Consider the following 27,599-nt stretch of genomic DNA (forward strand, 5'->3'; position numbering starts at 1 on the left):
TTGTTTTAAAATTGTTGATATTGTTATAGATTAAAAATAATTTCATTGAGCCATTTGATTAGTATTTTGTTCCCGCACTTTGTTCTCATTGAAGTTCATGAGCAATGAAAAACCCTAGCTTTTTGATTCTTGTTATATTTGCTTTTGACTAAAAATGTGTTTTTCTAACGGCAAACGGAGAAATGGGTTATGGAAGGCTAACATAACTAATCTCAGGTGGGCAAAGTGTAAATGATTGAACCACAGGTAAGCAAAGTGAAAACGGGTCTAACCACAAGTGGGTTTAGTGTAATTATCCCATAAAAAAAAAATTCTGGCCGGAGCTGTGAAGAAGAAAGAAAGAAAGAAAGAAAGAAAAAGAAGGAAAAAAAATTCTACTTGCAGGTGGAGCTGTGAAGAAGAAATAAAGAAACAAAAAAGAAAGAAGCAAAACAAAAAAAAGGAGTGAATCTGACTCGACATAGACAAGTTAGGAAAATGGGTCCCATTAATTTTGTTTTTTTAGAGCTTTACCATCGTAAGAGCATCCACATCAGTCATTTCATTTTACACATCCACTTTTACATTAAAAACCCACTTTTTCTATTTTACATATCTAATTTTATAAAACACCCACATCAGTTTGTCTATCCTACCACATTTTTTAATTAAATAATCAATTTTCTTCAATTTTTTATTATTTTCCTAACTACCCGGTATAATTACCGCGCTCTCTCTCTTTCCCTACTCATTTCTGATTTTTGCTCTCTCTCGCTCTATACCCATCTCTCCAACTCTCCCTCTCCTCTCCCTCTGCCACTCGATCAACTCTCCCTTTCTCTCTGCCTCTCGATCAACTCCCTCTCTGATCACGAGCTCAGATCACGATCCGCGAGCTCCGATCGCGATTCGCAAGCTCCGATTGGCGATCCGCAAGCTCTGATCTAGTGTCCGCGAGCTCCGATCCGCGGCAAGACCCACGAGCTCCGACCAGTCAAGCACCGATCTATGTTTGTTTGTGTATGTCTGTGTTTTTTTTTTTTGAGCAAAATATATCTCCGTGTATATTTTGTGTTGAGAAAAAGATGAGAGAATGGAGTCTGTTGAGCACGGGTCAAAGAGAGAAAAAAAGGAGCGAATGAGAAAATGATAAAATATTGTATAAACGAGCTACAGCAGCCGTGTGTATTTACACGATTACTATAGCTCATGAATGGTTTTACACGATTTTACCTAGTTTTAGCTCCACTGATGTAAGAGATTTTTTGCTCAAAATGTGTAAAATTGAGGAATTTTTACATTATATATAACTATTCACCAACTGATGTGGATACTCTAACTCATATTTAAATACCAAAATTCTATTTTTATTTCCAATCAGGCAAACTCGTAGTTTTGAGTTACGAGTGATAGGACTTAAAAAAAAAAAAAAAAAAAAAAATCAAGCCAATCAGATGGGGTTGATAGAAATTGAGTGATGAGGGATGGAAGTCACTGAAAGCAAACGGCCCCTTAGCCTTTTTTTTGATCAGGCCCCTTAGCTTTTTGATGCAGAGAGAGTGGGAAATGACGTGTTTGTCATAGAGTGGTTTGTCTTTTCATTCTATAAGTTTACATTTTTATCCTTAAAACTTTACATCCATCTAAAAGTTTGTCGGCAGTTTGGTCATTTGCATTTTTTTTCCATTGACTTTTCTACCGATAAGAGACAGAGAGAGCGTATGAGAAAAGCAGAAAAGAAGAGGGGAGAGAGCACAATCGGCATAGGTTTATTGGAGATTGAGAGTGAGAAATAGAGGAGCAGGTGATAAAGGGTTCTTTGTTTTGTGAGAGGTGTTATTTTGATGTTTTGGCTCTCCACACACAACAGGCATGCTCTCTCTAAATTTCTCTTTGGTTTGATTGATTTTTTTTTCTTCTTTTTATACTGATTTCGCAAATCCAGTAGTGAGTCTTTTACATGTTTGATGAAATGTTTACCTTATAGTTTTTGTGTGTGTGTGTGCGCGCGCGCGCGCGCGCGTTATATGGGATCGAACGAGCTTGATAATATTTGTGGTTTCATTGGGTTTGCTTCTCTAACCCATTTGATCTAATTCTTGCTAAATTAGTAAATGTAGTATGTCACTTAGATTTTAAAGTGATATTTAGACAGATTTCTTTGCACTATAAGCTTCAGACTATTCTGTTCAGCTTTGAAGACTTGAAAGATCCATATGGGTATCGGTCAAAGGGGTGGCTCCATACGCATTTCAGGGTGTTCAGACGAACACCCTGGCTTCCCCAAAAAAAAAAAAAAATTATACTTGAAAAAGAATATTTATATGCATAATTATTTTTAAAACTAACATGATTTGTCTAAATATTGAACAGACTTGAGAATCCCAAGAATTTGGGTTCAACAAAAATAGAGGAGTATTATGTCTACAATAATTTCATAACAAATCTTTATTCATAAGTTGTTACCGTTTTTCAATTGGGTTCACCAGTGACATTGCTTTTTTTTTTTATCTATCAATAAAAGCTTGTCCCCTTGTCACCTAGGATTTGTAATGAAATTGTTGTGGATGTAACATTTCTCACAAATTATCTTGGTCTCCCAAATATAGTCCTTTAACCCTATAAAAAAAAAAAAAAAAAAAACCAAATAACAATAATAAAAATTAGCCTAAATAATAACAAAAATAATCCAAACAACAACAAGATTAGGCTAAACAACAAAAAATTTACAAAAGATTCAACAAAAAAATAAAATAAGAACCCAAATAACAATAATAAAAATTAACCTAAATAACAGTGAAAATAGCCCAAACAGCAGGATTTGGTCAAATAACAACAAATGAACAAAATATTCAACCAAAGTTCATTCAAAAACAAATATAAATAAAAATCTTAATTATTCAGATTCATAACTCGTTCAAGCTATAACATAAAAAATAATTCATAATTTCAATTTTCCTAAAAAAATTATACTAAGAGAGATACTGTAGCCATGAGTTCTCCTCAGTGGTGCCGGTAGCTCTGCTCTTAGCTTTTCAATCCCAAGAGCTTTGCTCTCCCCGGTGGTATGACTCGCAGTCGCAGCGACTATTATTTGTTACCCTCTGCCTCTCTGTCTCACTTTCTCCATTTTTCTCATCTCAATCATCATTTTAAGACTATCACTTTATTTTATTATCATATTTTTTTTATAAGTTGACTCTATCACTTTTTATCCCTCATCTCAACATCATCAGTACTTGCTTTAACTCTCATTAGTCACTTTTTTCCTTTTTATTTTGTTAGTAGAAGGAAATGGTAAAAATTCATGTATTTGTCTTTTTATATATTTTTTATGTTGATATATTCAAGTTTTCTTTTTGACCACCCTAAAGAAAATTCCTAAGCTGAAGCTCATTGCTACCAGGGATGGAGCTAGGACTAGGATTTGGAGTTAGGGGGTGGCTTTGACCTCCTGCGCTTCTTAGCCGCCGAGGGTTTTTTTTTTTTTTTTTTCCTTTTCTTTTTTGTTTGTTTGAGTTTTTGATGTGTGCGTCTGGGAAAAGACAATTATTTTGTTTAAAACTTTCTAAAGAGCCGGGTGTTTTTTTTTTTTCTTGAGTAAAATTGGTTAATTGGGTTTAATAGCTTTGCTATTGGTTATTTTTCTTGTTGTGCTAATTTTTTTGGGCTTGTATATTTTGTTTTAGATTTATTAAATATTTTAATGGCCTTTAAAATAGGAAAATGCTAGAGCTGTAAACTTTTTTACAAATTGCTGATATGGTGATCGTTTATTGGTTAGTAAAAAAGTGATATATTATTGGTGGATCAGATGCAAACTAGTAAGAATTTGTACCTTAACGGTTTGTAAAAATGTTGTAAATATGTTTTTGGTTGTAACATTACTCCAAAAAGAATCAATGATATTGTTAAGGTGGCAAAATGTAATTTTATAGAACAAAATTGCTAAAATTAGTACATAAATATACTAATCTTCTTTTTAAAAAAAAAAAATTGGAGGGGGCATTGCCCCCTATAGTCAATGTATGCCTTCATCCCTGACTGCTACAAAGAAAGAAAACCCATTTTCAGAAATTGCAATATTTACTTAGATAAGGCGAAGAGGATTCCCTTGGCCTTGGAATGCTGCGTATCCAAATTTTTTTTTTATATAATAATAATAATAATAATTTGTTTCAGTGTCGTCGTTGTTTCTTGAGAAAATGATGTATCTAGATGTTGACTGCTTCAGGCAAGAGAAAGGGTACTTTTACTAAACTCCTTTATGTTTCACTATGAGCAATGCTAGGGATTCAATCGCTTAAGAGACTTCTTACTATTAATGAATTGTAATTATTAGAGTTTTCAATTCACGAAGAGCCATCCAAACTTTAAATCAATTGCAAATTGGATTAACAAGATTTTGAATTTCTATCAATTCTATTACAGATACAATTTAGTCAATTCAATTTGGCAAACCGCTATACCAGTTTTTATTTGTTTTTCTAGAGCTATATGAATTATTTTCCTCTTTGTTTTGTTTAAGAATTTAGGGCCTTTGTGGCTTATTAAAAAAAAAAAATTAGGGCCTTTGTATGAAAAAAATAGTCTAATTTTGTGATTGATAACTCTTTTTTTTTTTTTTGTTGAGAAATTACACTGTACCACCCTAAACTATACCCCATAATATGCTTTGCACCCTAAATTTTTTAAATGCACGTTTTTGCGCCCTAAACTATGACCTTTATTACACTTTGTACCCCAAAGCTAAGTCACTTTGCACCCCAAAGTTAAGTTTGCTGCTAACTTGGACGGAAATTCAAAGTTTAGATGCAAAACATAATCAAGAGTATAGTTTAGGGTTGTAAAGTATAATTTTTTCTCTTTTTATAAGGAATTAAGAATGAGGACAATTAAGTCTTTTCATGTGGTGCCTTATTTTTTCCAAGTTAACATCAAACTTGATGTCAGTGTGTAGTGTAACAAGGACCATAGTTTAGGGTGCAAAATATGCATTTGAAAAGTTTAAGGTGCAAAGTGTAATCGAGGGTATAGTTTAGAGTGGTAAAATATTTTTTTCCTTATTTTTTTTCCTTGGTGTGTTGTTGGGTGTATTCCGCTATAAATAGGGAAATTTATTGGGATCAAGTTTGCAAGTGTTCTCTCAACTTAATTGCTTTTGCATATTCATGCATATTGTAGTGTTTTTAATATACTTTTTCTTATCTATCAAAAAAAAAAGGATTGGGTACATTGCACATCACATGAACTTCTTGTGAATTTGCTATTTTTCAATTGTGAAATTAAAAAATTGGGATGCTTCTTTGATTTGGAAATCAATTCTAGGAGTTATTTGTTGCACATGTAAGAAGCTCCTCGTAACATAAAAGTGGTTGAGTTATTTATTTATTTATTTATTTTTGATAAGTATAATAAAAGTGGTTGAGTTATTAGAAGAGGCATGGGCTAATACTCCATGATGTTAGTGTAGAGTAAATTGATTAACTTGCACAAACTATATCATTAGCATGTAGAGAGATAACAGCTATAATGATGTTTAAATCAATTTGTCAATTAGGCTTGACCTCAGTGATAATGCATGGGACCACCTCAAAACTCTTCATTTCTTTTCAATCATTGCAAGCTTCTCTGTGGGAAATTGCTCATAACTTCCTTATGAAGTATTGCATGTATTTGGGCTGGATTATGATGGATACTTTCTAATTTCATGAAAACACTGTTGTTTGTTGTAATTTGTTTGAATATTTGGGTTATGATGTCTTTTTTATTCTCTATAGTTTTTACTAGTTGCTACATCCTTTTTTGCCGTTGTTTGCAGCCTAGACTTGCATTTAGGATTTTAAGGGTCAATTATTTCGCTCAATTTGTTGCATGCTTCTTTATAAAACTAACTTTTTTTTTTTTTTTGATAGGTAATAAGACTTTTATTGAGAAAAAATTGAACATCATGTTTACGATGGTGAACACTTTGAATAAGAAAACAAATACAAAAGATCAAGAGCTAAAGGAAATAGAAACTAAATAATCAGATACAGCGGTACAGTTTGTACACCCCCAAACACGAGCCCAAAGAAACAAAGTACGAAAAAGGAGACATTTTAGATGTTTATTATAAAACTAACATTTTACTTCAATTCTTACTTTTTATTTGGCTTTCGTCTAGAATTTTAATGAACATGACAAGCATGGGCATTGCCTATGCTGCAGAAACTAGTATTATTAAAAATAACGTTATCACAATTTTCTGTTTGCAGGAGGTTTTTTTTCCTCCAGTTTATTCATTTTATTTAACTTATACTTTGCTGTTTATCCGTATTGTTGTACTTTTGCCTAATTTATTTTTAAAGTAAAATAAGCGAAGAAAAATAAACTATACATATTAATAAGATGTATATGCTCATTGTGTTCTAATAGCATCTTTTTGGGAATCCAAATCTTCTGTCTCACTTTCTCTATATCACATTATGTTCCACAAATAATAACATGCCATATGTCCACTTATTTAATTAATTCCTTATTTTATGCCTTTTTCTTATTTCACCTGCCTAAAATAATTGAAAAATATCCCACACATTCAAGCAGCACCACTAACCTCCGCTGGCACCAGTCACTGACGTCATCAGTACCAGTCAGTTGTGGAGGTGGCAACATGCCTGTGAGCCCATAACTGGCGCTGATGGTGTCAGCAGAGGTCGGTGGTGGTACCAGAATGTGTGGGATCTTTGATTTTTATTTTATCCAAGTGAAATAAAAAAAAGGAATAAGATAAGGAATTAATTGAATATGTGGATATATGACATGTTTTTATTTGTAGAACGTAAAGGGGTACAGAGGAGTGGGAAAAAATATTTGGATTCATCTTTCTGATTGTTAATAGTCTTGTAAATCAGTAACATAGTATATTATCCTTAATTATGAAAACTAGGATTCCTCTCAATTACCAAATTATTAAAAAAAAAAAAAAATCATTTTAGTTTTAAGTGCTGAGTGGCTCCAATTTTAAAAGCTTTTGGGCGGTGATAGTTTCACATCACCTATTGCACATTGACCGTACATTCTCCTAAAACCATTAAATAATCTCCCAGTCAGCTATCCCAATTCCACCTAACTATTATTCATGAATAACCTAATCTTGTAAACAAACACAAGCATTTCATTTCAATATTGAATAATAAGACACAAAATTACAATTCCGCTTGACCACAATTACCAGTATGGTGCTTAGAAATATTAAAAGAGTTAACGTTCCATGATATTGCAATGAAAAAAGCATCAATATGGCACTTGAAAGTTCAAAGACTTACTGGTCACACCGAAAGCAAGCCACCTTTAAAGGCTCCTCTTGCCTGCATTCACCCTCTTCCAAATTTGTCATTCACTTTCTTGAGTTATGTTGACAACCCCTTACAATTTTTTTTTTTTTTTTTTTGGTCGTCCTTTCAGATCTTTACAATAGTTTGCTCATAAATCCCGATGGCTTTTGTGATCAGCAAAGGGGCCTCATCTTCCTCTTTCACTCACCAACCCAAGAACTTTGATGTCTTCTTGAGTTTCAGAGGTCAAGATTCCCGCCATGGTTTTGTTAGCCATTTGTATGAGGCTTTGCATTTGAAGGGTATTCACACCTTCATCAATGATAAGCCAAGGGGAGAAGAAATTTCTGAAGAGCTTCTCAAAACCATTGAGAACTCAATGATGTCAATAATCATATTTTCTAAAAACTATGCATCTTCCACTTGGTGTTTGGATGAGCTTGTCAAGATTGTTGAGTGTAAGAAAAATGACCAATTGGTGCGACCAATTTTTTACAAGGTGGATCCGTCAGAACTACGTAACCAAAATGGAAAGTTCAGGAAAGCTCTCGCTAAACATGAAAAAAACATTAAGGACAACAAGAAAGTACAAAGATGGAAAATTGCTCTCCAAGAAGCGACCAATATATCTGGTTGGCATTACAAGCATAGGTATGTATTCAGTGACAATTCTTGTACTTTTTATGAGTTTTAGTGGTTTGTTATGACCACTAATTTTTTACCAAATTATGAATCTACTCTTTTTTTTTTTTTTTTTCTTTTTTCTTTCCGTATCTTCTTCTATAGAAGTTAGCTCGCAATGGTAGAAATCATTTTTTGAGAATTGGTGAATAATTTAAATGTAGATAAAAAACAATTAAAGCATGAAAAACTACCAATTTTTTGAGAAATACCGAACCGCACGATTTTATTTGAACAGTTTGGTTTTTAATGTTTAAGTCATCTTGATCAATTCAAAATGTCCTATTTTATAGTCATTTTTATAGATGAGCATGTATTAAATTCTATATTTAAATAGATTTTCTAAACAATAATATTCTATTAATTTCAATTTATGTTATATTACATGTTTATGTACTAATTGAATACCATTGCATTTTTTTTTATAGTAACTTCACCCTTTTTTTTTTTTTGTATTTATTAATTTATTCTTATTTAAGATAAATTAATTATTTGTCTTAATAGTTGAGCCAGTGACACAATTGTTGAACTAATGAACCGCCATACCACTCCCTTAATGGTTTAATGCTTAATATGTTTGGATAACAATGCCTAAAGGCCTAAAAGTACTTTCCTACCTAAAAAAAAGAAGAAGTGATAACTTAATTAAAGTTATATATTTGTAAATTAATACATGCCACTAACTATAATTTTCAATATTTCAAATTTAATGCACGCACCAAACATCTTAAATTTGGTTTATCTTCATATTTCTATTTTCTAATCTAACTCATTATATTTTTTAATGTTATGTGAATGATAGTAGCAGCAAGATCAGATTTATCCAAGGAATTGTTGAAGAGATATCAAATTCTAAATTAAATTGCAAGCCATTATTTGTTGCTCAATATCCTGTTGGAATCGATTATCGAGTAAAGAGCATTCTTTCAGATATTGAATCAAATGATGCTCACATGATAGGGATCTATGGCCCTAGTGGAATAGGTAAGACAACAATTGCAAAAGCCATTTTTAACAGAATTTGTGATCGTTTTGATGGATTTTGTTATCTAGAAAATTTTAGAGAAAAATCAAGGACAAATGATGGTGTAATCGAACTACAAGAGACCCTTCTTTTTGAGATCTCAAGGGATAAAAATTTAAAGGTGGGTAACAAATCTAGAGGTATCAATATGATAAAGGAAAGACTTTTTTTTAGGAGGATTCTTTTAGTTCTTGATGATGTGGATAAATGGGTTCAGATAGAAAATTTGCTTGGAAGATGTGATTGGTTTGCTGCTGGAAGCAAAATCATTATAACAACAAAAGACAAACACTTGGTAGCTACTCTTGGAAAATGTTTTTCAACGTATGAGGTTAAGGAACTAGATGAAGATGAAGCTCATGAACTCTTTAGTATTCATGCCTTCCAAAGCAACAAACCCAAAAAAGATTATTTGGAACTTGCAACCCAAATTATACAATATGCCAAGGGAATTCCATTAGCTCTAGTAATAATGGGTGCTGATTTGTGTGGAAGAACTAGACCTGAATGGAAAAATGCGATAGACAAGTATAAAAGAATTTCTAACAAAGAAATTCAAAAAGTACTTGAAATAAGTTACGAAGGATTGGATGAAGTTGTACAAAATATTTTCCTTGATATTGCATGTTTCTTTAAGGGATTTTCGAAGATGTATGTTATGGATATATTGGACTCTTGCAATTTGAATCCAAATTATGGAATTCAAAAACTTATGGATAAGTCCCTAATAAGGGTTGATCAATATGGCAAATTGTTGATGCATGATTTTCTACAAAAAATGGGTAAGGACATTGTTCGACGGGAATCACCACAACTACCTGGAAAGCGTAGCAGGCTATGGCGTTATGAGGATGTTCTTAATGTGCTAATTGAAAATACGGTATACATCATTTTATTTCCTTTTTCAAATGGCATATGTAGTGATTATTTTTTCCATTTAAGTGTGGATGATAATTTGAGTTTATTAAGTTTGGTTTTTGTTAAAATTTTCTGTCGTTATACTTATTATTGTGCAATTTGATTCACTTAATGCTTTGTCTAATTAGGGGTCGGAAAAAATTAGAGGCATAATGATATGCTCACCTGAATCATCAAAGATTCAATTAGAGCCTAAATGTCTTGAGAAGATGAAAAATCTCAAGTTCCTTATGGTTAGTAATGTAGACATTTGTGGAAATCTTGAATATCTTCCCAACGGATTAAGGGTACTTGATTGGTGTGGATTTCCTTTATCTTCCTTACCATCCAATTTTCGTCCTCAAAAACTCACTATTCTTAACATGCCAGAAAGTTGGGTTATAATGTTCAAGATTCTCGAGGTATAATTTTTATTTATTTGTTTATAAATTATTTTTCTTCATTAATGATTAAACTATGATTTAACATTTCTTGAAGTTACTTTTGATTTTTTTTTTTTCTACAGAGGATACAGTGTAGAAGCTTGACACACATGAATTTCCAATCCTGTCAATATATTAGGGAATTACCCGACTTATCGAATGCCACCCCAAACATAAAGCAATTGAATCTCAGTGAATGTGTAAAATTAGTCGAGGTTCATGATTCTGTTGGATGTCTTGATAAGCTTGAAAGCTGGGACCTTACAGGTTGCGTTGAACTTCAAATTCTTCCAAGATGCATCATGATGAAATCTCTTAAATTTTTAATTCTTTATGAGTGCAAAAGGGTTGAGTGGTTCCCTGATATTCCAAAAGAAATGGAAAATTTAAAGTTTCTAAGTTTGGCATACACTGCCATTAGAGTGCTTCCTTCATCATTTGGGAATCTCATTGGGATTGAACGATTAGATATAGGTTCCTATTTATATTTGTGTCATCTTCCAACTAGCATCTATAAATTGCAATGTCTTCGCAAACTCGTTCTTCATGGCAGTGTCAAATTTCCGAAGGACATGGAGATTGGTAGTCAAGAACTATGCAATTCTTATGGTGGTTTTACAAAATGTGGATTTCTGATGTTGAATTTTCTAAAAAAATTGACTTATTTCCACATCTCAGAGAAATGTTTATTATTAGGAAGTGAAAATTTGAGCTTCCAAGATGGCATTATGAGATTTAATGGTTTAGATTTTCTTCTAATTGAGGATTCCAAGTTCCTTAAGAAAATTCCAAAGCTTCCAGAAAGTATTAGATCTGTGTATGCACCAAATTGCATCTGGTTGAATTTACAATCATTAAGAAAATTACTGCTTCAGGTACCTCTCTCTCTCTTAAAGTTATAAAGAAACAATTTTGGATACCTTTCCAAATACTTTACTAGATTTTGTAAACTTCCAATTTCTCAAATTTCCTAATTGCATGCAGTTTGGAAGAAATTTAGGGCTTCCACCAAATATGAAATGTTCAGGTGTGAAAGGCAACGTATTAGTGGATTCGCATTTACATCAGATTGATTACTCTTCCCAGCTCCCCCTCTCCAAGTTCTTCCTGATTGAAGAAGAGTTACGTCCAACTCTAGATGCGTATCTGATTGATTTTGGAGAGAGATATAATATTATAGTACCAGAAAAGAAGATTCCAAAGTGGTTTAACCATCAAAGCATTGAAAGTTCCATATCATTTTGGGTTGGTCCAGAATTTCCAACATTTGCCTTCTGTATTGCTTTTCGTCTAGTTCCATTGAAGGACATTTATGCTAATAATGATAAGTGCGGTTCTCTTTGTGATGATATAATCAGTTGGATTTGTGTTGTCAACATTTTAACCAATGGTCATAAGCGACCTTTCATGCGGCAGCCGATCTTTCAGTGTCTGAAGTGTGATCATTTGTGGTTTTATGGTGTGCCTCATAGCCAATTACAGCAGAAATTTGGAGACTTGATGCAAGGCGATCGGAATCATGTTGAAATTTCATGTAAAATCTCTCACTGGACAAGTGAATTTGGAAATTTTGCTCCTGTCATTGCAAGGATGGGGGCACATGTGGAATGCATTTGTCCTCAAAATTCCATTATCATCCCTAACAACTCTTAAGATGCTGATGAAAACTCCGACAGTGCAATGCACCGTTCTTTACTCCTCTTTTCTCCACTTCCAACAGTTCACATGGATCGTGTGTCTCAATAGACTCAGACATAGGAGAACCTCAACCTCCTCTAGTCCTTGATGACAGTAGCTGTCTTTCCTGACATCTGATTCAAGGCTTCCAATGGATATAGCTAATGGGTTTGACTTAAGTTTGGGTTTTCTAAATTTGGGCAAGGACTCAACTGGTGATGGGTTTGATTTGGGTTCTTCTTCAATGGCCCATCCCTCCATAAAAAATGATGCCATCTTCAATCCATAGCCATCATTAAAGAAACTGAGAATCTCTTAATCAAATTTTAAAGAAATCTGCCCAGGTTCTATTATTCCATTGAAATTGTTTTCCTTTGCATCATCTTCATTTGATTTCTTTTATATTGTAAAATGCCAGACTATGTCTCCCTCTTTTGCTTTGTTTAATTTGCATCTTTGACGGTATTTGTTGCTTCCCATTCTCTTTTGCCAAATTCATAGGCTCATTCATATGGGTACTAATTCAATTTGAGAGGACATTAATGCAAAATAAAAGCAGAATTGATTGTCATTTGATTTTTTTGTTGAATTCAATTTATTGCAATGGTACAAGAGTTTTCAAATTTACTTGAGAAAAAAGCATTAAATTAATCTAGCTAATAGACCGGTAAAGTCAAGAGGCCTACATTCTTTTAGACTCACAAAGATCAACATCTAACTGGACTGGCCATAGTCAAGAGATTACTTGTACTGATTAGAATTATTGGTCGTTAGTTGAGCGTATTTGTTATGTGGTGTTGAAGGGGCTCATTGGTATTAATTCTGAAATAGATAGCTTGAGTGAATGTTGTTGGAAAGTTATAAGGTTTGATTGATGGAATGGTCATGTGCCATTGATTTTCAGCTAGAGGATTCTTTCCAAACACACTGCATTGAAAGTTTTTTGGGAGTTAAAACAATTTTCCAGAGTGGTCAGGTCTGCAGGATTTGGCAGAACTAAGCAGTTAACTAGGAGTGACTTGTTAAAATCTTAGGAATAGAATTTGTTCTCTCAAAAAATAGAAAAATAATGGTTTTTATTCTATTTGAATAGTTCATGTTTTAATTGTCTTAAATGCAGTTGAATTGGATGATTGTGATAAAAGATGGGTTTGAATAAGTTTGGGAAATTGAGAACTAAATGCTATGATCACCTGCCTAGACCTTTGCATGGTGGAAAGCCATTTCCCAATGCTGATTTCCCTCCAGTTTGTGTGAAATGGACCAGTAGTTAATTTTATCTTGGTTATACAGAAATGGACCAGTAGTTGGCTCCACTCAGATATTTAAATAAGCATGCAATGACACTTATATGCAGTGAGAAATAATCTTATGCATGGATCAGCTTTTTTGCTAGTTGGACATGTTTTTGATACATTCCTGCTGAAAATGTTTGTCTCATAACTCATGGCTGCACCATTTCTTTGTATTCAAACTTTGCAGTCTCTGAACTAACAATTTTTTTAGCATACAATTCTGTTTCCTCTGTTTTGATGTAATTTTTTTTTTCTTATGCTAACCTGCTGCCCAATGTTTTCTATTATAGGCATTTATATGATCTTCTCACTCTTGCCTTTAAATGTAGAAGTCTTTCTTTGCCTTGGAAGGCAAGGACTTGAAATAAGTTTATTGTTTTTTTTTTTTTTTTTTTATAAAGGTCTAAGGGACAATCTTTTGGCTTGATCCAGTCAAAGAAACAAAAAAAAAAAAAAGGGGGGGGGGAGGGAGGAAGCATTTGTGCAGTTGGTGATTCTTCTTCTATTCATTCAATACTTACGCACTTCTTATGATTTAATTTTTGAGAATTTCAAAAGTTTTCAGTTTAGCATATGTATAAAGAAGTATCTAAATTACATACAAGAAGATATATGTTCTGCTTATTTTAAGGACTAATGTATGATTGTATATGATGAAATTTGTTGGAGAGGCATCAGATTATATCAGGTCATCTGTTTGCTACACACTTGTTTATTTATCAACCATCCTAATAAAGACAAATTCCTGAGGGAAACATAGTATATTTGTAAGCTCAAATGTAACAAACAGCAAAGAAGCAAATGTACTGCTTTGTTTTTATTACTTATGGTTTCTAGCATAAAGACAAGGAATTATCCAACAGATCAAGAAGGGAAAAAAACATAAAATCAATTGGCAATGCTTGGGGTATGTTCTTGCAATACATAAATAGTCCGAGGAAATGTACTTGTAGACAAAGGATGGCATTTAGTGACAATATTGGAATGACCTGAAAAAAGAAAGCATCCATCACATAATATTGCAAAATTTAGACGCCCATGACTAAAACCCGATTAAAAATCCAATTCTTTCAATGTTTCAAATTCAATTCCCTATGCCGTTAATTACTTGTTAGACCATGATTGTTCTTTTATCTTTGATCTTCTCCTGCCTCACTTGTTTAAGACTTGATTATGTGGTTGAGGGAAGGAGGTTGATGGTGATATATTGGAGTTTGACTAGGTTTTGGTGTGGGTAATGCTGTGTATGGGGGAGCAATTCATAACTAGGTAAGTTAATTGATTTATTGATTATGGATCCTGATTTTGTTAAGTACAAATTGGAGTCTATCACCTGACGTGAATTCTAATAAAGTTTGGTTTGAGATTGTTAGTTATTTTTGGCAGAGGTTGCCTTTTGAGATTCGTAGGCTCCTAGATTTGTTAGACCTAGATTATTTTACTATCTAGGTTGCATATCCTTTTCAATGGGGGGATGGGGGGTATATTCTGGATTTCTGGTTGAGAAGGGCCCCCACTCGGGGTGTCTCAGTGGTAAGGGAGAGTGCCTGGACTACAAACCAGAAGTCTTTGGTTCGACTCCTAGCTGAGGCATTTTGCGATTTACTTGATGCCCGCCCAATGGGGGTATGTAGGCATCTGGGGTTTGCCCCTCCAGGGTGGTCCCATTGGCCCATACCTTGAGGGGGTTCCTTGTCATAAAAAATATAAAATAAATTCTAGTTGAGAAGAGTTTTTGTTGATATTTATGGTAGCTTGGATCTCAATTTGAATATAATTTTTGTTTCATGTATAGTATAAGGAGATGTATGATTTTGTAATCCTTGTGGTTGTTTATAGAGCTCCAATATGTGTTTGAGGAGATTTTAGTGGTTTATTATTTCACATTTTGTGTAAAGAGAATTTACGTTGAAGGAACGGAATTTTTATTGAAAATTTTCATAGAAGTGCTATTTTCCTTGATGGTAAGAATTGCTATTGAAAATTTTCATTAAGTGTTAAGACTATTTTCCTTGATGGAAAGGAATTGCTATTAAAAGTACGAGATTTGAGCTTAGGTGTTGTATGGCGGTTGATTTTTCCCCTTTAATTTGCAATACCAACTAGTTTCTGGGACGCATTTGGAATGCTTGGGATTTTTCAGACTCAGTACAAAATTTATTTGGGTGAGTGATGTAAGTGATTTAAGGGTTGCGAGGAGGAGTCTCTTTTCCAAATATGTTTTCTAGTGTTGGGAATAAGACTAAGACTGCAATATCAGCCAGGAATTTGTGTTATTGGGAAGTAGAGCACAATGGTAGCTAGTAATATGGGATTGTTGAGAAGAGTGATGCAATGTTACTTGAGATATGCATGTTGTTTTGGATTTGCAGTCTGTATGTCCTCTTCTGTTTTTGATTTATGTATGGGGGCATGACATTTGGTAAATTTCTTTGTATTTGTTTTACAGATTTGGCTGGTCAAAATGTACTTAAGCTTGTGTCTCCACTGACGTTCTCAGCTTCAGTTAATAGATTTCCAACCAGCTTCTTTAGCATTTTAGAGATTTAACTAGTTAAGTATGGGGGATCCTATAGCCCTCTTGTGTTTTGGGGTTATGAAAATTCTGAAGAGAATGATTTCAAGAGCAGCAGGAGGCATTCTTATTATGTTTTAGGTAGGAAAGGGAATCACTTCATTATAGATGATCCCATCTCTTCTATTGGAGATATATACTACTGAGCTAAGGTAACTTACTTCATCTTTGTTTCAATATAAAATATTTTCAGAAAAGTATTTTCCAATTTTACGGTGTTTGTTTTGTAGTAAAATATTTGATTAAAAGTAAAATATTTTCAGTCAACCAAATCAACTAAGCAAATTTATGTAAAATATTTTACACTTAATTTTGGTAAAACATTTTACATTTGCTCACTCTTTCGCACCCCGATACTTATCACTCTTTTCACTCCCACAGTCACTTTACGCTCAGACTCTCCCATATCAGATTTCTCTCCAAAAAAGCCAGCCACCTCTGGTCCCCTCTCCCACCAATCCCTGGCTCCAAGGTATGAGGCACCACCGGCCAGCTCTAGCTTCCGCCGGCGCTGCCTATCGCCGGTGTAACCCAGGTACTTTTCTATCTTTTTAGATTAGATTTCTCCTTTTCTTTTCGTTTTTCTTCATCTCTAACATTTCTCTGTTTTTTCTTAGGTTTGATTTCTACTCCTTGCTGGAAAAACTCCTTAAAGTTTCAGGTTTTATTTTTGATGAATCATAATTTTTACACATATTTGATTTCTTTTCATTTTTCATATGGGTTTTTCCTTGTTGATTTGGTTGTGTGAGATTTATTTATTTATTTTTGATGATTTTGACATTGGTTGTTTGATATGAGTTGGTGTTTATGATTTTCAGATCTGGGTTTTTTTTGGGGTTTTATTTATGTGTGGCATTCTGATATTTTTGTGATAAAATTATTGTATGCTAGTTTATGATGGGTACATGAGTTCAATCAAAATTAGTTAGTTCTTTCGGATTTAAGAAGTTGTGTTATACATAAGAAGTTGCCCCAAAATATCTGAATAGAGCAAAGCTTGCTGTGCCACATATATTAATTGACAAACTTGGCCACTGTCCTCCACATAGGCAAGTAACAAGTCCCTTATAAAGGTAGTTATTTATACTGCTACTGGTGGGTTATGGGAAGCCTGAGAACAGGAAAGTCGGGATTAAAATCACCTGATATCTTTGGCAAAAACCCATCTGATCAGCCAGTAAGTCCAAATCACTCTTGGTGTGTTGATTCTCTCATTTTTTTACTGATATTAGCAACTGACTACACATCTGAACTGTTAAGAAGTCCCGTGACATGCATTTAATCAAAACATATGAGATATTGTGGAATGCAATAACAGAAATGATTTCCATGTGTGCTTCCATTCTGTATTAAGAATATGGGCATGATCATAGTGTAAGAAGTGTTACTACAGTTGGGGTGATCTAGCTCATCACAATCCAGAATGAGAATTCATAAAACATTTTATAACATTTAAAAACAATGTTTCCAGAACTTCAGTTGGAGATTAAATTCCATCATATATAGGAAATAGAGGTGTGAAAGTCTTCATTATGAAGAGGTTGCTGACCAGGTTTTCCTATGTTTTATTTTATGTTATGTAAACAATTGTAACATGCAATCTGGCTAAAAGAATACAAATGCATCTTCTTCATTGTGCTAGCCTCTGCTTTTTGGTTGTGTGGTTGGCTTTTACTGTTTTGTTTTAGTTTTGTGTGGCTAAAGAAAAGTTAAAAAACCCCCATTATCTTGGTTTTGTTATGTAGATGGATAACCAAAAAATCCGAGCAAGGTATGATATTTCATTTTGTTTTAACTGAAGCAAGGTATGATATTTCATTTACATCTGAACTACCTGTGATTATTCTTCATTTGGACATTCTATGACTATTAGAGTGAGAGAGATGATTATAATTTTTAATTAGGTGGACAGATATTCTACCGTCCTTTTCGGTGTGTCAAGAAATATTTGGATCTGCTCGCAGGTTATATTTTGCCCCTACTTTTATTTGCAGTTATTCTCTGATGCAGCTCTTTTATGAGTTTATTTGAATTGTATTTTCTCTTTTGTTGTTCAGCTGATATGGGACCGAGCTGTTGGACTGCCACTAGAGAGGCCAAAAAGTGTTACAAAGGAATGGCTTGAAAATTATTGCAAGAAAGCAGCTTGATCTTGAAAATTGGTGGAGTGTGCATCGATTACTCTGTAATAATGTCTTTAACAAAGTAGGGTTTTGCAACACAGATGCAGAAATATCCCTGCAATTATGAGGTCTGATGGTTTTGTCAAATTACAACAGGAACTATTAGCCTTTTTTAGAAATTTGAGTGACCATTTTTCAAAGCTTGAGTTAGAACGTGATTTGATTTTGAGTTTGTATGGTACATTATTTAAGTGAAACTAGTAGACAAATTACTGTCATCAATAAAAGGTATAGAAAAATGACAACCGTCAACAGGATTTGACTGTAGACTATAGCAATGGGATGTTTTAAATATTTACCCGATTTTTTTTTTTTTTTTTTATTTTTTTTATTTTTTTTTTTTTAACGTTAGGCCAAACATTGGAAAATATTTTACACAGCAATTTCATGTATTCTGCCAAACACTATAAAATAAAAATATTTTTTTACAAATATTTTACATGTAAAATATTTTTACCTTTGCAAGTGCGTGCGTTGGTTTAAGCAGAAGAGGAATTGGCAGAGGTTCTAGGCTGTAAGGTAGGTTCGCTTCTTTACCGCATTAACTTTGTGGATGCTGGTAGGACATTGATTTTAGGCAGCTTAGAATTTTTTTGATTGAACAAATGTGGACACTGGTTTGAAGAAATTGGATTCGTCAAAAGGGGCATGATAGCTCTTTTAGGAGTACTTGGATTCTTAACCACTAATTTTCTCTTTCTTTGGTATGCTGATCCATGTGGCTCATATGTAAGATAAATTGAAGGGCACTTTCCATTTTTTGTTTGATTTCATTTTTACACATAGTTTGATTTTTATGTCTGCAATGCACAACTATATGTATATAAATTGAAATTATATTCTCTTAAAAAATCAAAACTTATCCATAATTTGTGAGTTTCTTGAACACATTTTTTTTTTCCCGATAATCTAATTCAATAGTTATAATAATGAGGTAAGAGAATTTAAATCTTAGACGTTTTTGTTGAAAATACCAAAAAGTGTTGAACAAATGTGGACACTAAACGATTAAGGTTTGAAGAAATTGGATTCGTCAAAAGGGACATGATCGCTTTTTTAGGAGTACTCCTTGGATTCTTAACCACTAATTTTCTCTTTCTTTGGTATGCTGATCCATGTGGCTCATATGTAAGATAAATTGAAGGGCACTTTCCATTTTTTGTTTGATTTCATTTTTACACTGTTTGATTTTTATGTCTGCAATGCACAACTATATGTATATAAATTGAAATTATATTCTCTTAAAAAATCAAAACTTATCCATAATTTGTGAGTTTCTTGAATACTTTTTTTTTTTCCCGAGAATCTAATTCAATAGTTATAATAATGAGGTAAGAGAATTTAAATCTTAGATGTCTTTGTTGAAAATACCAAAAAGTGTCAATTGAGTTGCATGACCTTGACACTTGACACTTTAACAAAATTTTACCTAAAATTGAATTCTAAATCATCTATGTTGATGGTATTAGAAAGTACAAGTTGAGTTACAATGCTCTTGATAAAAAATTACAACTATGTGAATTCATTGTAATTAAAATTTAGACTAAATTACACTCTTGGCTCTTTAAGTTTGTGATTATTTTTGTTTTGGCCCTTCATGTTTGGTCTTGTATATTTTGATGGACGACACTTATGCGGTACTTAATACCACCAAAGATTAATGGCAAAGCCAATGTGAAACTGTCAAATTATTAATAGAAATGGATGACACGACCAATATGAAAACGAGATTCAAACATAAATGGTTAAAATGAAAATTTTGAAATGTAATTAGGCCAAAATGAAAACAACTACAAACTTTAAGGACCAAAAGTATACTTCAATATAAATTTATACTAAAATTTAATTAATGGAGAATCTCAAGTTTTTAGTGGGGAAGATGAGGATGGGAGGAAGATGAGTCCAAGGCAATGTAGTTGGGGTGAGTACAGAAAGTCTGTGTAATGGGCCTATAAAGCTCTTTCCTCATAGCCAGGCTCTTCCGTATATTGCTCTTTCCTTTTGAATATGTTCAGCAAAGATGGTTTTGATGACTAAGATCAGAAAATTCTCTAGGATTATGGCCTTGCTGGCCCTCAAATAATTAGCAGGGGCTCTCCTTGTCTGATTTGTTAATGATGGCAGCACTCTCCCATCATCTCTGGACCGTTAATTATCAGATATTTTTGTGAACAGGAGAGCAAGAATGGGAAGGAAAGTATGGAGAGCTGGCCTTTATTTGAAGGCATAAGTAAAATTTTGTTTAATTAAAAAGATTTTTGCTTTGAACAGGAGACCAAGAATGGGAAGAAAAGCAAGAAGAGCTGGCCATATTTTGAGGACATGAATAGAATTTTGTCTGATCTTAATGTAATGGCAGCAAAATGATGGGCAGAGAAGGAAACTCTTTTTGCCAATTTTTTAGAAGACTTCTCAGCAAGATGGATGTTCTATTAAAATTAGGACAGCTCTAATCACAATGAAAATCCATCAGCAACATAATAATTGCATTATGGATTTATGGCGTGGAAGGTCTCTAGTGATGTGGAAGAATTGAGCAATAATAGGTGAAGTAGTTTTGTAGGACAAAATCTATGTAAATCAATGAAATGATTAGCTGAGAAAGGGAGGGTAACCCAAAGGGAGAAAAATTTGAATTTTGTTACATTTTGACGAAAATGTATATGTAGAGGCAAAATTTTAAGCCAATTATAAAATGCCACATCAAAGTTTAGTGGCAAATTCTAAATTAATGTCATTAAATTAATTAAATTAGATGATGACATGTGTCATCCAAATTGGCATCACATTGGCATATCAAAATTTGCCATGAGTCATTTGGCCCACAAGATAAATATAAATTTCTTATTCAAAATTGATAGGTAATTGTCTTTATTAAAATAAATAAATAAATAAAATCAAGATAAATTTTCTATTCAAAATTGGTAGATAATTATCTTTATTTAATAAATTAAATAGAGATAATTATTTATTTTTGTTGATTATTATCTTTATTAAAATATGATCTTTATCAAAATAGATAAATAGAGATAATTATCTCTAAGAAGAATTTGGGCCAATCAAAAGTCTGCTACATACTTTCAAGCATATCAATTCATAGGGGAGCTTATCCTCTGAAATCACTATAAATAGAGAACATTCCCTCTCATTTTCAGGACCCAGTTTTCAAAATGCCCAATCTCTGGAGAAATTTTGTCTCAAGAATCTTTGAAGAACTTGAACATTTGAAGGGCTTGAAGGACAACAAATCTCTAACAAGCTCAAGGCTAGAGATTCGTTGAGAATACCGTTCAATCCATCTTCCAATCAAAATCAAGAAGATCTCTTGTTCAAGTTCTTTGAAGTTCTATTGGAATTAAGCTAAAAAACCTCTATAAACCTCAACAAACCCAAATCTTTGAAGCTCAACAGATCAAGTCTCTAAAGCCGCGAAGAACTTCAACCTAAGGCTCTAATAAGCTCAAAGCTAAAATTTGTTGTGAAGACCGTTCAATACATCTTCCAACCAAAGTCAAGAAGAGTCATTGTTCGAGTCAAGTTCAAAGAAGATAGAATCAGAGGGTATTCTTTTGTAAAAGAATTGAAATAGAGATTGTACTCATTATACATCAATACAAATTTATATTTGCAAACCATATTTCTTTTCAATTGTTTGATTTTCTGCGAATGTTTATAGTATTCCTAAACATTGCTCTGTTTTGATGTTTGTGGATACATTGTAACCGCACCATAGTTAATTGTGAAAGTACAATTTCCCCAAAAATCTTCGTCATTCTTTAGTTAAATAGATACATTATGGGTAGTATCAACACATTTATGTGATAACACTTACTTTTAAATGGATTCAATCTTTTGTTTTTTTCTTCTTAGTAAATTTTTCTTCTACACTTGGTATTCGAAAAACCACAATTTTAAAAATGGCAAAGCTTGAATGTAACAATTTGAATAATTCTTCAGCGAAAATAACTATAATAGAAAGAAAAGATTCGAAAGGATATTGCCAACAAAAATAGAATTGGTTTTAATATGTAATTGAGAAATATAATTGGTTTCAATATCTAATTGAGAGTTTAAAATTAGCAACACAATAAATATAGAGAAAATAAATTGGCAGTGAAAAGACCTCACATCAAGGACAACATTGGTAGTGTGATTCTGGCATTTTATGTTTTGATTTGAGAATATAATTCATTCATGCTGATTTAGCCCCTACATATATGGCATTTTATGTTTTGATTTGGATCATCAACTTGATATTCGGTACGATATAGGGAATAATCAAATCTAATTTGAAATCCTTTAAAAAAATGTATATTGAGATACCCATTGATGATGAACTTGAGGTTCAAACTAAACCTTTGTATTTGTATAATTTCCAACATTATATTTTCAGTGGTGCATAAAAGTTGGAGCAAAACGCTCAGCGGCTGGTGCACCCTGTAGCCAATGCCAGCATTCAAGAGCACTTCACATATCAGCTCCAAGCAAACCTGTCTCCACGGTTTTCTTCCCACTAGTCATCAGGCTGCCATTGAAGAAGACAAATTACAAGTTGCAAATGCATTGACTAAGTTAAAAATAAAATTACATATATAAAATTAAAACTTCAAATCGAAGACGAGATTCTTTCACTTGTGAAGATAGTGAAAGATATGCAAGAATATGACTACTCTATCGACGTTCCTCTTTTGAACACAATTCACAAGCCTATAGGACAAAGAAGAATTCACATGGAAGCTATGAAGCACGGGTGCGGCGTTTGGGCTGCCGCACCCGCGTCGGACGCGGCCGGACGCGGCGACGCGCAGGCGACGCCGTTGCCTGCGCGTCCGTGCCACGTCCGGCAATAAAAAATCAGTTTTTTCGGTGCGATTCGGCGCGATTCGCGCCGCTACGGCGCCGGTTCGGGCCGACGCGCGCGAAATCGGGCCGATTCGCGCCGATTCGGCCCGAATCGGGTGAAATCGGTCCGGCCGAAATCAACCGATACCGGCCGATACCGGATAAATCTGCCGAAATCGGCCGATACCGGCCGAAATTCAAAAAAAAAAAACAAAACAAAACAAAAACAACAACAGGTGCGTATGGCTGGAAAAAAGAAAAAAAGAAAAAAAGAAAAAAAAAAGGTGCAAACGCACCGTTTGGAAAAAAACCAAGACCCAACCCTCTCCCTCTTCATTTTCTTGAGCCTCTCTCCCACTCTCTACCTTCACTCTTCAGCTAGGCTCTCTCCTATTCTCTGTATTCTAGTTATTATTTACCATTGCTCTTAAATTTGGTATATATTTATATAATGTGAAAAAAGTATGTTTAGCAATATATTAAAAATATAAATAAAAATATTTTTAATAATTTTTTAATCGCCGCACCCGCACCCTACTTTTTCAAAAATTGCCGAGTCCCGCACCCGCACCCGAATCCCGAAACGCACCCGTGCTTCATAGCATGGAAGCAGAGCTATAAGAGAGACCAAAAAATACCAACTAATATGATGGGTCCATTTTAATTGTAATGAACTTTGATTTAAGATTCAAGATTATTTATTGCTTTAAACCTATAACTGGCTTTTTCTGAAGAATTTGAAGCAAGGTTCCTTTCTCGGCCTACCGGAATTCCAGGGAGAGTCGGTTGTTTCTCTTCTACCTAGTCATATGCTTTAGCCTTATCAGATGTTGTGTCACCTGCCTTTACATCCCCCCTCAAACTGAGGGGAGGAAGACCCATCAGTTTGTATGCAAGATCCATAAACTGAGGGGAGGACAATCTCTTAGTAAAAATATCAGCCAACTGATCATGTGTGGAAATAAATTGATCTGCAAGTCTCTATTAAGAACCTTCTCCCTGATGAAATGATAGTCTACCTCAATATGCTTTGTTCTAGCATAGAAAATAGGATTGGAAACTAATGACAAAGCAGACACATTATCACACCAAAGCAAAGGAGGGAGAGATAAGTAAACCCCCAAATCCTTAAGAATCATCCTTATCCAACACAGTTCAACAGCTATAGAAGCTAAGGCTCTATATTCAGCCTCAGTGGAAGACCTAGCCACAATCAATTGCTTCTTGGCAAACCAAGTAATTGGAGAATTCCCTAGAAACACCACCATGCCAGTAATGGACCTACGATCAAGAGGATCACCAACCTAGTCAGCATCACAATAAGCAGACAGAGCTAAAGGACCAGGCTGAAAATGAACTCCATGATGCAAGGTACCCTTGAGATATCTAAGGATCCTTTTGGCTGCCATCAAGTGATGTTGGGTAGGTTGACTCATAAATTGACAAACCTGTTGAACTGAATAAGACAAATTAGGTCTGGTGAAGGTCAAGTATTGCAAAGCCCCAACCATACTCCTATAGATAGTAGGATCTTGAAGTAAAGGACTGACTTGGGAGCTAACATGCACAGTGGGGGAACAAGAAGTGAGACAAGGTTTTCAATCCAACATATTGAACTTGGTAAGCAAATCTGAAGCATATTTAGATTGATGCACAAAGAGACCTTGAGAAGTGTACTCCATTTGAAGACCAAGGAAGTACTTCAGAGGGCCAAGATCCTTCAAATCAAAAGTAGCCCTAAGTTTGGAAACAATATGAGCAATAAAGGAAGTACTATTCCAAGTGATGATTATATCATCAACGTATAACAGCAAATAAACCACAAATGAATCATGGTGAAGTATGAACAAGTTACAATTAGCATCAGAAGCCTTAAAAACCAATGTGCAATAGTTCAGAGGTTAAGCTATCAAACCAGGCCCTTAGTGCCTGTTTTAGACCATAAATGGCCTTATGAAGAAGACACACATGATCAAGGTGAGCAGTATCAACATAACCAAGGGGCTGAGACATGAAAAATTCCTCTTGCAAAATTCCATGAAGAAAAGCATTAGACGCATCCAATTGCTTCAAAGACCAATGATTCTGCACAGCCAAGGCTAAAATGATTCTCACAGTAGCTGGTTTGACAACAAGGCTAAATGTCTTCCCATAATCTAAACCATATTATTACAAAAACCCTTCACAACCAAACGAGCCTTTTATCTAGCAACAGCACCATCACTCCCTCTTTTAATCTTATACACCCACTTGCAATGAACCACATTCTTACCAAGTGGAAGAGGGATTAAAGACCAAGTATGTTGCTTCTGAAGTGAATGAAACTCAGAATCCATAGCCTCAATCCAATGAGGGAATTGAGAAGCAACATTAAAACTTGGTGGTTCCCCCTGAAAGTAATCCCTTACAATGCAAAGGCTTTGGGCTTGAATATGACATGTTTGGATTTGGTAAGCAATGGATGAGTATTAGTGTGAGGATTAGTGTGGACAGTAGTAGACTCAGAAGAGGGAGAATGTGATGGAACAACACTATCAGGAGAGATATTGGAAGCTGTATCAAACCTAGGGATAGGAAAAGAAGAGGTATTGGAAGCTATATCAGACTTAGGGATAGGAAAAGGAGAGTTAATAAATGAGGGAAGAGCATCAGATATGACAGATAAAGGAGTAGCAGTAGAAGTGGGTAAAAGAGTTGATAACCAAAGGTCAAAAGATGGGCTGTTAGAACTAGCAAAGCAGGAAGAAACATATAAAGGTGCAGGAAGAGTAGGGAAGATTGATTCATGAAAAATGACATGTGATGTGATATACACTTTCTGTGACTGAGGGTCATAACAAATGTAACCCTTGGATAAAGGTGGATACCCTAGGAAAATGCACTAAGTTGACTTGGATTGAAGCTTGTTATCAGTATAAGGTTTGAGAAAGGGAAAACAAGCACAATTAAAGGTTTTTAAAGCCTGTAAAGAAGGAGTAGTATGGAAAAGCTTTTTCCATGGTGATTTGAAACCAATAACAAATGAGGGAAGTCTATTAACTAGGAAGGTAGCAGTACTAAATGCATAACACCAAAAAGAAGAAGGAAGCTTAGATTGGTGAAACATAGACAATCCACTCTCAACAATTTGTTTTCCTTCAGCTACCCCATTTTGTTGAGGGGTATATGGACATGACAACTGATGTTGGATACCATTTTCTAAGCAAAAAGACTTGAAATGATTACTAGTGTACTCACCCCCACCATCTGGCCTAGGGGTTTTGATGTTAGACCCAAACTGATTTTCTACAAGAGCTTTAATGTGGAGAAAAACAGTAAACACTTCAAATTTGTGCTTAAGCAGAAATAACCAGGTAAACCTTGTAAAATCATTAACAAAAATGACAAAGAATCTATAGCCAAGGATAGAAGTCACAAGAGCAGGGCCCCAAAAATCACTGTGAACCAATTGTAAAGGAAAAGTACTTGACATAACATGTTTTGGAAAAGGAAACTTATGCATCTTAGCACTTATACAATATGTACATTGTGAACAAATGTCATCATTAACAGAAATTTTGACAAAATAATTGAAAGAAGACAAGGTAGATTGAAGAAGCTTGGAGCAAGGATGTCCAAGTCTTTGATGCCATAGCAATGCTTGTGGAGAAACAGCACTATTTACAGATGATTGGAATGCAAGAGATGAAGAAGGAGTAGGAGCAGCATATAGTTGAGAGGAAAAAGGGATTGGATAGACACCATCCTTACTCTAGCCTTGATAGAGAACCTTCCCCGTAGGTAAGTCCACAATTAAGAATTGGGTAGCATCAAAATAGCAATAAGCATTGTTTTGTAAGCAAAGTTTATGAACAAAGAGCAAAAACGAAGCCAAAGCAGGGACCCTAAGGATATTATCTAAACAAAATTGATGAGAAAGTGTAAGAAGCTTACCATTTCCAATATGAGTCATAGGCGATTCTTGCCCATTGCCAACAGTAACAGATTCATTCCCTATAGTGATTTGAGAGTGTAAAGAAAGCTGAGATAAATCTGGAGTAACATGTTTTAAGCATCCAGTATCAGTGAGCCAAGTAGAATTGGATGTTGAAGCAGAATTAGCACTTGCTGAAGCAGCCATAGAACTAACTGCCATAGAGGCTAGTTTAGCTGGTGCATGTCTGCCTTGATAGACAAAGTTCATACGATGATAGCAGTCTAAGTCAGTGTGTCCATTCTTGCCACAAATTTGACAGGTAGGTTTGGAATTCTGAAATTGACCTTGAACCTGATGAAAACCAGAACTGGTTCCACCATTCTTGAACTGAGAATATGATTGGAAACCAAAAAATTGAGGAGTAGTATTGGCAGTCCTAGAAGATTGACCAGAATTGAAACCAAAATTGGGATTCCTAGATGTATGGCCATTATTAAAACCAAAATTAGGACCAAAGTTATTAAAACCTCTACCACGACCCCTATGATTACCATTCCTGTCTCTACCTCTATTATTATTCTAATCGAACCCACTTTGAAGCATCATAGCCATTGAAGTATCTCTAGCCTCAAATTTCTTTTTAATAGCTCTTTCTTCAGCATTTAACAAAGTATTTAACTCTTCTAAAGTAAACACATCATTCCTAGTTCTTATTACTGAACAAAATGCACCATATTCTTGAGGTAGAGCTTCTAGAACTAGATGTAT

At 34.2% G+C, this 27,599-nt stretch overlaps 2 protein-coding genes across 2 annotated transcripts; both read left to right on the plus strand.

The window, feature by feature from the left end:
• Positions 1–1,688: 1,688 nt before the first annotated feature.
• LOC142630961 (TMV resistance protein N-like) lies at positions 1,689–15,229 on the plus strand. Its single transcript, XM_075805018.1, has 6 exons — positions 1,689–1,849; positions 7,426–7,946; positions 8,779–9,880; positions 10,047–10,319; positions 10,424–11,215; positions 11,325–15,229. The coding sequence occupies exons 2-6, from the start codon at positions 7,456–7,458 to the stop codon at positions 11,991–11,993; spliced, it is 3,327 nt and encodes a 1,108-aa protein (XP_075661133.1). The 5' UTR covers positions 1,689–1,849; positions 7,426–7,455; the 3' UTR covers positions 11,994–15,229.
• LOC142630962 (citrate synthase, mitochondrial-like) lies at positions 13,852–18,321 on the plus strand. The gene is made up of 5 exons (XM_075805019.1): positions 13,852–16,039; positions 16,269–16,422; positions 16,505–16,548; positions 17,795–17,854; positions 17,948–18,321. Exons 2-5 carry the CDS (start codon positions 16,362–16,364, stop codon positions 18,038–18,040), a joined length of 258 nt encoding a protein of 85 aa, XP_075661134.1. The 5' UTR covers positions 13,852–16,039; positions 16,269–16,361; the 3' UTR covers positions 18,041–18,321.
• Positions 18,322–27,599: the final 9,278 nt, after the last annotated feature.

The sequence above is a fragment of the Castanea sativa genome, chromosome 4 (assembly GCF_040712315.1).
Source record: "Castanea sativa cultivar Marrone di Chiusa Pesio chromosome 4, ASM4071231v1".
NCBI lineage: Eukaryota > Viridiplantae > Streptophyta > Magnoliopsida > Fagales > Fagaceae > Castanea > Castanea sativa.

Excerpts from the sequence above, each read along its gene's own strand:
- LOC142630962 (XM_075805019.1), top strand. The coding sequence starts at position 16,362 with ATGAGGCACCACCGGCCAGCTCTAGCTTCCGCCGGCGCTGCCTATCGC. Across the intron at positions 16,549-17,794 it reads AAAACTCCTTAAAGTTTCAG|GTGGACAGATATTCTACCGT; the intron begins GTTTTATTTTTG and ends ATTTTTAATTAG. Across the intron at positions 17,855-17,947 it reads ATATTTGGATCTGCTCGCAG|CTGATATGGGACCGAGCTGT; the intron begins GTTATATTTTGC and ends TTTGTTGTTCAG.
- LOC142630961 (XM_075805018.1), top strand. The coding sequence starts at position 7,456 with ATGGCTTTTGTGATCAGCAAAGGGGCCTCATCTTCCTCTTTCACTCAC. Across the intron at positions 10,320-10,423 it reads TAATGTTCAAGATTCTCGAG|AGGATACAGTGTAGAAGCTT; the intron begins GTATAATTTTTA and ends TTTTTTCTACAG. Across the intron at positions 11,216-11,324 it reads TAAGAAAATTACTGCTTCAG|TTTGGAAGAAATTTAGGGCT; the intron begins GTACCTCTCTCT and ends AATTGCATGCAG.